Source organism: Hirundo rustica, chromosome 9 (assembly GCF_015227805.2).
Source record: "Hirundo rustica isolate bHirRus1 chromosome 9, bHirRus1.pri.v3, whole genome shotgun sequence".
Lineage (NCBI taxonomy): Eukaryota > Metazoa > Chordata > Aves > Passeriformes > Hirundinidae > Hirundo > Hirundo rustica.
This window is the reverse complement of record NC_053458.1, coordinates 10,196,332-10,210,663: the sequence shown is the minus strand read 5'-3', so window position 1 is coordinate 10,210,663 and position 14,332 is coordinate 10,196,332. Positions and strand designations below refer to the sequence as shown.

At 50.2% G+C, this 14,332-nt stretch overlaps 1 protein-coding gene across 3 annotated transcripts in view; it reads right to left on the bottom strand.

The window, feature by feature from the left end:
• ERI3 (ERI1 exoribonuclease family member 3) overlaps positions 1-14,332 on the bottom strand; it is a 131,204-nt gene that overhangs the window by 34,544 nt on the left and 82,328 nt on the right. For all 3 annotated transcript variants that reach the window (XM_040072790.2, XM_040072792.2, XM_058421738.1), the window contains exon 7: positions 3,502-3,601. In XM_040072790.2, the coding sequence (XP_039928724.1) occupies positions 3,502-3,601 (100 nt within the window). The remainder of the gene's footprint in view (positions 1-3,501; positions 3,602-14,332) is intronic.

Here is a 14,332-nt window from a genome sequence, read left to right as displayed (position 1 = left end):
TTATCCTGAAATATTTACATTTCCCCCTTCCTTTACCTCGTCCCTCTCAAGAACACAATGGCACCAGACCTGCACCCATCCCACCCCAAGGCAGTTGTATTTGCAGTGTATGCAGATACATTTTGGTGTATTTGGGGACACAAATCAGTCTTCTAACTCCTCAATAAGCTCTGCAGCTCACTTGCTCATTAATAGAAACCAGACAAAAGCTAGAACATAAGCTGTGTGCAGCAACTTGCTGTATGGGCAGCTGAGTTCCAGGGATGTAGGGAGACTCCACTGTGCTCCAGCATGAGCCCATCCTGCCTGTATCCACTGGATGCTAAAGGTGGTTACCATCTGGAATCCAGCCTTGGCCCTGCAGGGTGTCAAGCAACCTGAACTCTGCAGATTTTGAACATGATGAAGGAAAGATGATGAAGCATAGAGCAGGACTTGTCCCAGAGCATGTCAAGTGCAGGGATTTGGAACAGATACCTGCTGAGACAGTGAAACAGAGAGTGATTTGAAAACAAAGCAATACAGAATCCATCAGACAAGATGGCAAAATTCCTTGCAAATTGTTTGCAAAAACAAGTGGCTATCCACTGCAATTTTTCTGTCAGATTTGAAGGCAAACATCCGTGTTGCGCATTCCTGCATAAGCACACTGAGGCTTCACAGGAATGTTTGCATCTCCCTGGACCAGTCCCCAGACTGCCAGGAAAGGAACTGCACAGAACTCTTACAGTGCATGGTACCTGTGAAACTGGTGAGTCTAGCTATCAAATCTCCTTGCTGCTCCCTTCTCAGTCCTCTTTGGTTTGCAGATTTTAGGCTATCAGTGACCCATGAGGGCCATGAAAATCAGAGGCTGACCCCCAATTAGATGACCTAGAAAGCCTCCCTTCAGCTCCCTAACATTCCCTCAACACTGCTGCGCTCCAAGGCTGAGCACAAAGAGAGGGGAGGCTCTAGACAGCATGAGATCATCCCCAGGTCCACGGCCAGCTCCTTGTTTCACTGTAGGCAGTGAGAGGCTGGCAGTCTTCACTGTTCTCTACTTGCTTCTGCAGCAGACCTTGATTAGGGGTCCTTTATTCGGCTGAGAAGCAGAGCTGTGTTGGGAGCAAGGCTCTTTACAGTAAGAGAGGGAAGGGAAGGGCAGGCCTGAGCAAGGAAAGGGATGGATGGCTCCTCCCAACCCTGATGCATGGGCAGTCAAAAGCATGAAGAGAGAGATAAGGACTGTTCAGGCTGCAGGGTGACCATCAGCACTGGGATGACAGTGCCCAGTCCCAGTGGCCAGTATGGAAGGACTTGGCTGTGGAGCACTGACACTGTCTCCAGGATGAGGCAGCAGCACTGGACCCAAGCACGCCAGGCTGCCTCTGCAGTGAGCAGTCCCTCTGAGGACTTCCCTTGGCTTGGGAACCACTTGGGCTATCACTAGAACCAACACCTGATCCATGCCTGGGCCAGGCTGGGAAATGAAGTGGCCAGAAAACCAGGAAATTGATTCTCGGAAAAAATGCCAGGCAAGGCATGTCTCTAGACACCAGCATTGCCCTAGGCCTTCTCCCAGAGGGACACAGGGCAACAAGCCTTGAAGCCAGCAGCCCTGACAGCAGCTGTTCCTGGTGGTGCCAAACTGGCTGGGAGGAGGAGTTCTTCCCAACTCCAGCTCACTCTGGGGTACTCAGCCTGTGGTGAAGCCACCAGGCACACGGTGCCAGTGGCTACCGCCTCTGCAAGCAGTCAGAGCATTGTAGACATCCAGGACAGATCTGCTCTGGAGCCAGCCCAAATGGAGCAGCCAGCAGGCTGTAACACACAGGGCACGTGTGCACCACTGGCAGTACCAGGAGATGGAGACTGTCACACTGCTGGCCTGGCATCCTTCACAGCACCCATGCAAGCAGTGTGGGAAAGGCAGGTTTGCATCGGGATGGAGCACTGCAAGAAGGGACTTTGGGTGCTGGGCCTCGCTTTCCATGGACAATTAGCCCATGGCTTACCCTGTACTAGGAGAGCTCCTCCACAAAGGGAGTTTGGCAAAACTCTGCTAAAGGACTGGAATGGGGAGGGACATGAACAGCAAATCCTTGAACTCTGTCAGGCAAAGGAGTCACACCTGTGCAAGGCAACAGCACTGAGATAAAGGGGCAGAAACCAACAGCAGACAGATGATACTCCAGAGAATGGGGACACTTTGTTGGAGTAAGGGATGACAGCAGCAGAAGAGCTCATCACACAAACAAAATGAGGCATGATGAGGCAGAAACCAACTCTGCATCTGCCAGGAAACCCCAGAAAAAGCCCAGGTCCCCAGAGCAGGACATGTACACACAGTTCCTGCAGTTCCTGCTTCCTCCTGATGATCCTTCCAACATGGCACACAATCCAGGCAAATCTGCTCCCAGGCAGGGAAGCAAATTTTAATGCTACCTCTGTCAATAATGCAACCAGATCCATAGTTCAAAAGGAGCCTGCTAATTAAAAGCTGGTGAGCTTTAAATAATTCATCTCCTTAACTTGGATTGATTGGAGAGTTTAATGGTTAGAGTCTTGAAACAATATTAAACAGCCTCTTCAAGGCCCAGGTAGCCAGTGACTTTTCCAAGTAAATCTTACCTCCTTGTAAACTTTAATGCTCAAAAGTCACTGTGGATGAAGGGCTGGGAAGCAGAGAGAATACATGACCACTGGTCTCCAAGAGGTGATCTACTGCTCTACAGAGAAACCAGACAGATAAGAGTGATGCAGCCGTGAGTCACAGCCCTGTCTACAGCCCAGTAAATCCAAGCTCCTGCCGTACCACAGCCTGCTGCTGTACCAGCTCTGCAGCCCCGGTGTTAAGTGATATGAGGGAGACCTGGCCCAGGACACTGAGGCTGTATATCTGCCTGCTGCTTAACACCGGGGCTGCAGAGGAGTTGGGGGATACATGGAACTCTGCCACTGTTTATCTCAGAGCACTGTTACTCAGTTTATCTTGGAGCACGCTGCAGGACCACGAAACTCATCAAACGTGTTAACAAAGAGGACGATGATTCAGTTCTCCAGCTGGGATCACGCATCTTCACTCTGCAGTGTTTCCAGCCGGTTCCCAAGCCAGGTAGCGTAACTTCCTTTCCAAGGCTTGCAGCATCCATGGCAGCTGAAGGTTGGTTCAACAGGGAGAGCACCCCACCAAGCCTGGGGACCCTTGCACTGTGCTCCAGGCACCTGGTGCTGCCCACATCCAATCCTAACCCAAGCACTGCTAGGGCAGCGTAGGAGGAAAGCACTCCCCAGCCACAGGGACAGGCAGGTACGTCTGGCACACTGGCATGTGCAAAGGACAGAGAGGTCATCCATGTGCCCTAACACATCTTCATCCTTTCCACCAGCTGGGGACTCTGCAGCCCTTTGGCTTGTCTCAGCACCCCAGACTGGACAATGTCTCAGAGCTGAGGCATGTCCCACACACCCGGAGCAGCAGCTGTGGGGATGGAAACGGCACGGGGCAGCATCACTCACCTATCCCGCTGTGAGGCCTCCCTATGTGCTGTAGGTTCAGTCCTTTGTTCATGTCTAAGAGCCCGTTCTTTGGCCAACTCCCCATGGCAAAGCTGTACGCCTGGAAGAGAGAAGCAGAGGGTCAGACATAGTGCAGGCATGATCTGTACTTGCCCAGGTCTGACTGCTCCTGGGGCTGGAGTGGGTCTGTGTTCAGTGGCTGCTGTGTGTCTGTGCTCACCGTGTTCAGTGTGGAGCCGCACATCACCCTCGCAGCAGCTCTTCTGCAATTGCCCACACAAAGCACTCTCACCCTGCCCTGTCCCGCCTGATTCTCCTTAGAGGTGTTCCGAGCCTCTGGTGGTGTCTTGTACACATGACAACCTTTGTGACGGAGGGATGTGCATCACTCAAGGCCACCTTTGCCATGCTGTGGGGAGGGCAAGCCAGGGGCTATAAGCTCATCTCCTATGTCCCTTAGTTGCTTCAAAAACATCCACCCACTCCTGCCTTAACAGGGTCACCAGCAGGAGCCAGGGGTTTGGAATGGGGTGCTCATTCCCAGGCTGGCTTGGCCAGCGGGCCTGCTCTTCTCCAGCAAACAGCCCTCCCAGCTCCCTCTCCTTTCCACCCCCAAGCCTCAGATGCCTCAGTGCTCTCCATCACTGGGACAAATCCTAGTGGGAGCCAGCACTGCTCACCCCACTGCACAGAGCCTGCAGTCTGGCTGGAGGGAGCCTGCTTCATACCCACAGCATCCCCTGGCAGGGCTTCCAGGAGAAGGAAAGCAGCTGGGAGCCCAAGCAGCACAAAAACCCACTGGACAATGCAAACATAAAAGCAGCCGGGCCTCCATGTCACACGCACGGCTGTAATTACAGCCTGACAGCCACATATCTTCTTCATCTTGAGGAATTAAGCTCAGAATGCATTGTGAGCAGTAAGAAGGGTGCGTGAGCTTAGCGTCGCTCATGCTGGCACTATCTTTGCTGCCGTGAGGGCCATTGTCCCCAGATGAGATCAGGTCAATCCAGCAGCCCCTATCTCCCTCCTGCAGCGGGGGATCATAGCTAACCACAGCCACAGTGTGGCAGGGCACTGCCGACACCCTCCGCAAGCTGCAAGTGCCAGGCAGATGCTCTCTGCAGCAGGAATGGGGATGAACTGGGTGACCAGAGCTGAGAGGTGTCCCCCAGCAGCCCATCAGCCACCTGCCTGCCGCTGGGACCTCCTGCCAGCCCCTCTTTCCTGCTACCTGCTGCTCTCTCTAGAGCGGGCAGGTCCAACCCCTGCACAGCCCCTTCTCCTGGCAGCCTCCTGGGAGCCACGAAGCTTGGGGAGTTAATTTATTAGTGGCCCATGTAGCCATTCATGCTGCTTTGTTACTCCTGCCTTAGCAAAACAGAGGGCTCCACAGATAATTAATAGACAGCATTGCTAATCCTGTTGGGAGATGATTAGCAATTAAAACTCCTAATTAAGTCTATGCATAATTCACTGAAATTACACTTTGTGTACACAACGGGGAGATTTCCTTTGCCTTTGACAAACACGGTCTGGTATGTTCCCTGCCAGGATCAGGATGCAGGCCAGCCAGAGGTTGGGGTGCAGGATGGGACCCTGTCACCCAGCTGCCGGTGGCAGGAGTGGTTCCACATGTTGTTCCCTCTCCTGGGCTCCATCCCACAGAGCAAACCCAAGCAGAGCACAGGAAGGCTCCCATGCTCAGCGCCAGAAAATGGACAGCAGCAGGGGCCATCACTGGGGAAGGAGTATCCCCAGATGGGCAAAGGACCAGGGGTGTCCCTGCCCAGGGAACTACCCTATGGCAGGCTGCCTTCCCAGCTCAGACATCCCTTGGACTCTGGCCAGAAACAACTGAGGGAGCACAGCGGGAGCCTGGCAGGATCCCAGGAAAGCCACGGGGACAGCTTTGGAAAGCTCCTGGCAGCTGGGTGCTACTGCCAACCTCAGCCTACCTCCCCTGGCTCTGCAGCAGCAGCAGGGAGCTGGCAGCACATGCCCCAGCCCCCGGATCAGCACCGGGCCCATCTCTGCATCGCCTTCTGCTTTCCTGCTCAAGGTCATTCGGTACAGCCGCAATACCTGAGCAAACTACCTAAGCAGCTGGGGTGGAAGTTGGCCTGACCACTGAAGGTCAAGTGTGCACTTATGCATATTCAAAGCTGCCTGCAGGATCGATCGGGTTTTAATTGTTTTTCCTGGGGTTTTGGAAGGAAGTGCCAGGGGCATTGATCAGTCCCAGACAAGGCTGCTCACACTCCGGGGCTGGCAGGGACCATCACTGCTGCAGGCAGAGGGAAGTGCAGGCAGCGATGATGAAGGGATGAAGGCAGGGGAGAGGTCAGCCACCGCTGGCCGAGAGGAGGAGCCGCTGCTGGGCTGGGCTGAGCTGGAAAATAAAGTTTTTTTAATTAAAAGTGGCAATTCTGAGCCGCCTGCTGGCAGCAGCCACACAATCAAGAGCAAGGAGCTTTGCTGTTTAATATTTAAAGACAACGTTTAATCTTTAAACAGGAAAGTTCTTCTTCTGACTGTTAAAGCGAGGCAGAAAGCGCCGGTGGCTCCCCAAGACCAGGGCTGCCCAGCCTGCAGGGGTGGCTGTGGTCCCTGGCTCACTGGAGCTGCTGGGACACTGGTGTCAACCACTTTCCTGCCAGCCCTGTGACTGCACAGCCACCAGCAGTGGCGCAGACCCCTGTCCCTTCAGTGCTTATCCCTGTGGCAAACTGTGAGAAAGTCTGAGATGCCCCTGGTCCGCTTGCAAGCCAAAGGATTTAAAAAAATGCCATGAGACCCTTTCTGTGAGGAAATTGCACTACTTTGTCCCTCCCTCTCGTTCAGTCTTGGCTTTGCAGAGACTGGGTTGCTCCTTTTTAGGTCAGACACTGAAGCAGGGCCAGGACCTTCTGGTTTGGTTTTTTTTTTTTTTTTTAAATTTTTATCTGCATTTTAATTGCTAAAAATTCAGGCATCTTTTTAAAAAGCTATTTTTAAATGCTTCTGGCCAAAATTCTGATTTAGAGAGAAACTCAATGTTTCTGATCTGCTAAAAACCACTTGAACAATGTTTACAGAATAATTTTCAAGCAACCTGAATACAATTATTTTCATTCATACTATCTCCTAGAAAGGTTTTCCTTTATTCCTGATTTTGTTTGTAATTCTGTGAAGGCTACATTTACCTCCCTGCCAATGCTGCTCCGAAGTCAGATGATTATTAATTATATTTATTTACTTATGCAATCCCATAGGCATACACAGCAGTTCACAGACAAATACCGCCCTGGGTCCCTGATGGAGGGATCTCGAATCAAAGGTAAGCAAGACACTCCTGTGATAAATGTGAGCTAATAGCAGCAGGAGATTAGGAACATACTGTGTTTCCATGCATAGAGAAAGCACCACAGTTAATCCACACCTTGTTAAACAAGTGCTGGTGTGGGGAGGTAGGTCATTAGGTAGCTTGCACCCCATATATCCTGCAGAAAATCCAAAAACCAGCAGTGGGGATAAAACATGGGGCATGGAGATGACACGTGCAGAATCACAGCATCTGAGGCTGGCTTTATAACAGAGCAATAAAAGGTCTGAAACCAACCTTCTGTTGCACCAGGGCACAGACCTTCCCAGTAGCTATGACACATCTGCCTCAGATTGCAAAGAGCCTGAAACAAGAGCTCTGTGTCCTATTTCTGACAGCACGGGGGTACAAAGATGTTCCCCTGTGCTGGGACAGTCTGTGCCAGTGAGGCTGGCCAATCCCATGGTGGGGGTTGCTTATGCAGTTTGGCACCAAGTTTGGTTCACCTGCCCTTGCTGCAATCCCAGTGCACATCAGTGCCCATCCCCAGCGATGCTGGAGCCAGCAAGGCGACAGCACCAATGCAGTTGGGTCCTGATGTGCTGCTCTCTGGAGTTTGTTTAGGCTGCACACCATGGATTATAAGCAGCACAGCTGTAGAGAAGATGTTCCAGGGGATCAGAAAATTCCCAGAACTGGAACTTGTCAAGCTGATGTATTGATCTAAGTGGACTGAATAATGCTCCATCATTTATTTATGGGGAAGTGCCCAGCACACTTCACAAAAACTGGTGTTCGGCAGTCACATTAAGGCAAAATTAAACACCCCACAGCATATAAACAGGCACCTGTTAAGAAATCAGAATAAGGGAGCCCCACAAATCCTCCCCACACACAGAGGGAGGAACAGAGCTGGTCCTCACAGCTGCTGGAGCTGCGCAAGGGCAACGCGCTGATGTCGGCAGAGTCAGCCTTGTTCTTGCCACATGTGTCCATGCTGTGACCTGCTGGCCAGCTCCTGGCCCCTCTGCCCTCCACTAAAGCTGCTGACATTGCATCACCCTGGATGCTTCAGCTGAAGGGCAGGAGGGAAGCAGACATGAGCATGTTCACAAACCACGGCAGCAAGAACTGCCAGGACTGGCACAGAGTGTCCTGCCCTGACCAGCTGGGCAACGCTATAACTTTATTTTGCATAGCCTACCAAGAGGTTTTATATGCTGTGTTTCATTTGCTAATTGTAATTTTAATATTAATACAGAAACCTTCAGGCAGGGAGAAAATACTTCCTTTTGGAAAAAATCCTAGGAGCAAAGGGGCTTTAGCAGTCTGAGAAGATGCTGAAGGGTGTGTACTAAGGAGTAAGAAAAATGGTGGGTTTTGCTGAAAATCTCCATTAATAATTTCAAAAAGACACATGAAAAATACATGGTTCTAAATACACAGAAATAAGGTGTGAGAACTCCCAGCTGCCCTTAGCTTGGGCAAGCAGCAGGTACCAGCTGTGCTCCCCTAGGATCAGGCTGGGAACAGCTGCCTGCCAATCGAAGGTGAACCCCCTGACATTTCTGCAATGGAGAAAATGTCTTTGGAACAGCAAAATCATCTTCCTCCTCCTGTCATGTCAACTGTGCGCTGCATCCACCCAAAATAAGCATTTCCCATCTAAATGCCCTTATTCCACTGCTGCCACAATGAGGTGTCAAGGTTTTATATTACCTCGTACGGTGGGAAGAAAAAAGAGGCCATGTCTATGACTAAGTGGGCTTTTAAACATAGTTTGAAATGTTTTTAGTGTCTGTAAGGTTTTGGGGCTGGGACTGTCTTGCTGAATAGCACCCAGGACACTGGAGGCTCCAGAGTGTTCCCATTTTAATTGCATGCCAGTCCAGGAATGGGAGGTGGACATTTCTTGTTGGGATTTCTTGCCATGCAAATTTACCAGCACGCTATGAGGCAAATGTAACACCACTGAGGGGTTGACCCCACCGCCAAACAATTTAGCAGGAGGCTCCTGAACAGGGCTGAATGCAATTAAAGAAGAGTCAGGTAATGAATAAGCAACTTGCCAACCCCCAGCTGACAACAGCAGAACTCCTCTGTTGCGGGGAAGGCACAGAGGAAAGCTTGCCTGGCAGGATGGAGGCACAGAGCCTGGGACTCCTTGCTGGCTGTCAGGAGGCAGGAGCTAAAGCCAGGTGTAACGTGTCCCTTTTAAGCAGTTTAGTCAGAAGTGCTGCCACATTCACAGCTTTTCAAGTATTTTTAAATCACTTACAAAAGCAGGATTAAATGATCAGGAATTCCATTTAATAGGACAAATAAAGAAATAACAATCTACTCCATCAGCCCTGTGAAAGGCAGGTTTGATTTAAGAAAAAAATAAATAAAAAAATAAGTATAAAAGAGGGAGAGAAAAAAGGAAAGGGAGGTGGAAAAAAAGGATAATGTGTGTTTACTCAAGCAAAGAAAAAAATATTTAAGTGATGTAGGGGAGAAGATTGCGGTAACTAGTGAAGAATAACATCGTCTGCTTTGCTGTCAAATCACACAAGAATTTCAGTAATAGATTCTCATTCTGACACTCAATTCAATTCGAAGGTGATCCTGCTTTATCCCAACACATCAAATATTAAACACTCGTATTAGCCAGGGTGCCGTCGCCTTTCCCGGCTTAGACGTGGCAGGAAGCTTTTCCCCCTACTTTCTCTCACTCGCTATAATATTCTCAATGTTATCTAAACATGCCTTCATACACTGGGGTTCCTTATCAATCCCATTTGGGGAGGGAGGGGGTTGTACTTAAAATGGTATTAGTTTGGGGGGCTTTTATTATTATTATTTCCAAAGCTTTTCAATTTTATGTGGAGAAAGCTTAGAAAAAAGAGGTGGAGGGGAGGGGAGGCGGCAAGAGAGGGAGAGGGAGCGCGGGAGCGAGAGAAAGTATAAAAAAGGGAAAAGCAGCCAGCAGCTCTTGTTTGACTGATGCCTTTCAACAAGGGCAGTCTAGCTTGTCAAAGCCCGGGCTCGAGATGAATTGGCATATCTATTCAGCCTGCCTCTGGATGTCATGCAATACAGTTTCATATTCCCAGATAAGGCACGATAAGCAATTGCTGCCCTGACACCAACTCCATCCATCCCTGCCTTTCTGTCCACGCATATTAGAGATCTCTGCTGCACCACTAATAAGAGGCATTTAATTTTTACAAACACAGTGGCAAGAGGGGCCTCCAGACTGACCAGGTACAGCATCAGCACCACTCATGTTTAATTAGTTTCTCTCAGTGCAGCGAGAACACTCATGAGTGGTACAGGGTTGCCAAAAACAACTTTTGCCCAACGTAGTACCTGTGAACCTAAGCCTTGAATCTCTGCCAATCATTTCTGGGTGGGGGTGACAAAAGCATTTTGTCCTTTGCCAAATATATCTGCAATGCCACTGCAAGATATGGTTTGGCTGGGGTTTGGACATGGGAGGACACCGCGGAAGAAGTGAGCACTGCCCTTTCCCAGGGAACATCACTCTCCATAGCACAAACCATCCTAGAGCTGTGGGGGGAAGGAGAGCAGCTGACACACTGAAAAAGAGGACACCACGCATGGGGTCTGGCCCCACTTGGGTGGAAGTAAGGGAGAATTAGAAATTCCTGACAGTGAGAGGATGAGGTCTGGACAAAATCCTCTCTCAACATTGCTAAAAAGGTGCTGAGGCTTTGCCTGGTACTCTGTCCTCTTCACACAAGGGCTTTTCACAGAGCAGTGCCACACAGCCAGCTTCCCTTGTGTCCTGGATGCAGGGCACCTTTGGCAAGCCCAACTGGTGTCCACTTCAGTCCATTTGCAAAGCTGCTTGTTAGAATAGAAACAACATTATGCCTCACATCAAGGAGTAAATTAAACAAATAAAAAGATGAATGGTCTGTTTTTTGAAAGGTGAGCGCTGGGCACACAGGAGCTACCTGGCTCTGCTCACCTTTGGGAAACGCTTTACAGAGGGTAAGGTGCCCCCGGACCGTGGGAGGAGGACAGGACAATCTTAAGGGAAGGCACCAAGACGTCAGAGAAGATGCAGAGGATGCAGCATAACTGTATGTGCTTTTTCCTTACTAAAATAAGCAGCCCATGCCACCAGAGCTCTGTACATATGAGCACTGCAAAAGGGAAACTGAGGCACACTGTGATCTCTTGCCTTGCCTGTTCCTAGTCAGAGACATCTGAGCAGCCTCATCCTGCCTGTGTCCTGGCAATATCTCAACTCAGCCACAGCTGTACAAATTCACTGCCCAAACTCCTCTGAACTTCAGGAGGGGCAGGAGTGACCCTGCAGCCACCAAGAGCCCCTCTCCAGGGTGTATTTGGATGCTGTGGTCCCATCAGGCAGCAGGAAGGTGTCCCTGCTGCCGTGCAGGTTCAGCATGTGCCATGGCTTAGGCTGCAATAGAAACGTGCTGGTGTGCCTGACTCCAGGGTGTCAAAGTGCCAAGCGGTTTAGGCTTCACATTTCCCTGTGTTTGCACAAGAACAGTCTTTGCCTTGCTCCCAGGCTACGGATTATCCTGGATAAAATGTTCTTGACTGCTGTGTGCTCTGCAGCTGGCGACACAATAGGTTAATGCCGTGGAGATCTGGGTCAAAGCCCTGGGTTTGGTCACAAGGAAAACAAAACTACAGGTCTGGGTTCCCGGAGGGCTGGGAAATAGAGCTGGGATGTGCACAAGCCAATGCTGGCCCAGGAGAGGGGACAAGCAGAGCCATAAACCACCAAGAGGGCAGCCCAAGGATGGGGGCTGCTAGCATGACCAGAGGGTCTGGGTGACCCATTCCCAGTGCCTTTCCCAGCCTGGACAAGTGGCAGGGCTGACTTCTCGTGGTGTCCCTGTGTTCCTGGCGGCACTGCAGGGTGACAGACCCAAGCTGGGTTATTCTGATGTATGCAATTGGCTCCCAGCACTAGGATACACAAACAGCTCCCGATTAGTGCCTGAAAGGCAGAGACACATGATGACATGGCAGACAGCTTCCAGGGAGTACCTACACGTGGCTGATTTACCCTTCCAGCCCTGGAAGGACAGGCTCACATCCTGCAGTGCTATCCCCCGACCACCCCAGCCCCTGTGGGGCCAATTCAAGCAGGAAAGCAGCACTAAGCCTTTCCCTACTGCAGCTTTGTGGCCAGCAGAGCGGGAAGCTGGGTATGATACCAAGGAAAACCCACAAGCACACTTCATGGATGATTCACCACAGGCGCAGAAGCCTCTCCATACACACAGGAATGGATCGGTCCAATTCTGGCTGCTCCTGGGGAAACTGGGGGTTCATGGGGAGGGAGAAGATGCCTCTAACTGTGCTGGAAAACAGGAAAATGTTGATACTGCCCCGTAATCAGCCCCTGTGTACATGAAGACAGAAATGAGCAGAATGGCCCCAGCAGATGCACCTTGCTGCAGAACTGAGCTGTCAGGGCAGCTGCAAGGTGGATACATCTCACCCTCCTTGGATTTAACTGGAGATGAACAACCACCAAAGAGAGCTGCAGTTCTGCCACATTACAATAGGGTGGGTAGCAGTGTCTGTCCATCACTCTTCTCGTTCCAGGGCCAGACGATGGCTGTGATGCTCAGACCTGCCCACGCACCCCTTTAATCTAACCCCAAGCCTTTCCCCAGCAAAGCTGGCACCCGGCTTGCTGTCAAAACCTTCAAGCCTTTCAAGAGGGGGTATTTTCCCCCCTCAATTTCTATCTTTACACACGCACACGCTCGCCTCTCCCTCGCTCGCTGTTTAATTTCCGTGTGAGAGGGAAGCAGGTGCCCGTGCTCCCGTGAGCTCTCCCTTCTCTAGGTTTTTTTTCCCTTTTTGGATCCTGCCCCATTAGTTTAGTGCCCAGCCATCTGCGACGTCTCCTGTAATGCTGTCCCCCTTGTGTACCAGGGAGCTTTTCCATTAGCGCCTTTAATATTCTGACACCTTAGCACAGGCTGCTATTACATTCAAACACTGATCGCCCTGTGAAATTACATCGCAGGGCTTGCTAAAATGGAATTGTGTATAATCAGGCTCCTCCATGCACTGTCAGTCCCATCACAAATACAACGTAAAGCAGGCTTATGGATGGGCTTAGCAGCTGCTACAAGTGTATTTTTTTTAATAGATGAAGTATCCCTTATTTAAAGCATTTCCTTAAGAAAAAAAAAAAAAACAAAACCCAACAAAAAACAAACCAACAGTGAAAGACAAATCAACAGCTGCTGCATTATGTTAACCATACCACTGGTCTCTTAAAACATGTTATTTAATAAGGTAGCTATCTGTTTATCTATAACTATATCAAACAGAGAAGGAGGGTGAGATAAAGATAGTTAAACAGACAGCTGAGGAGATATCTGCCACTGGGAAATAATAGCTAAATAAAAAGTACCATTATTTACTCCAGAGCAGGGAGGAGGGAGAGCCAGCAATTTCCTCCCATTATTCCCAGCCTCCGGTTCATAGGGGCAGCCTGTGCCAGCCTGCACCGACCCCAGCTCACCTGGCTCCAGTCCGCTCATCTCCCCACTGCTGCAAAGATAAATCTTGGGGGGAAAAACCCCAAGTCAGGACCCACGTACTGAGGCTGCAGTGCAGGTCAGGCAAGAGCCAGGAGCTAGCCTGGTGGGGCAGCCCCCTACCTCCACACAGACTGAGAACAGCTCAAATTAAGGCAAAATTTGCCACAGCAGAGGGTCTGGGTGCATTTCTCAGGAGAGACTACCTTTTGTGTGGCCAACACACAACGTACTAACTCCCCAGCTTTTTTCTTTTCCTTTTTCTTTTTTTTTTTTTTTTTTTTTTTTTTTTTTTTTTTTTTTTTTTTTTTAATTCTAGCTAGGGAAGCGATGGATTAGGACAAAGGTATTTCAGGAGGACGCAGGAACCGGCAGGGACACAGATGATGTGTCAGAGAAATGAGCTCCTGAGCTCCCCAGCTCAAAGTTCAAAACGCTGCCTCTTACCATGCCCTAAAGGTTATTCTGTCTGTCTGCTGTGAAATGCGACGGCACATCACCTGAAGGGAGATTTCCAGAGGCGCTGTGACCCTTCTGCTATCTCCTCCGAGAAGCCTCCACAGGAATGATGAGATTGTAGCTCATTTCCACACACCTTGAAAGAGACGGGCTGGATCAAACGTGCTGAAAGCTGAAGCAACACATCCCTGGGACTCATCCTTGCCTCCTGGCAGGGAGTGTGCTCTTGCTGTAACAAGCTGGGAAACTGCGTCCACCCCACTGAAAGACCAAAGACATTACCTTTCATCCTCAGCCAGGATGGAAAAGCCAAAATATTGGCTTGTTTCACTGCATGGGAACAGTTCTGCTTGGGAACCACAAAGTAAAAGCCAGTGACAGAACTGTTGCCCTTTGGAAAGGAACAATCTATCCCTGTGCAAAACACTGCCTTGACATTTTGACTCCAGTTTTTCCCAGTGCAAAACAAAGCCATTTGTCCAGAGCAGACACACTGCTCCTTTGCACCACACACTGCATG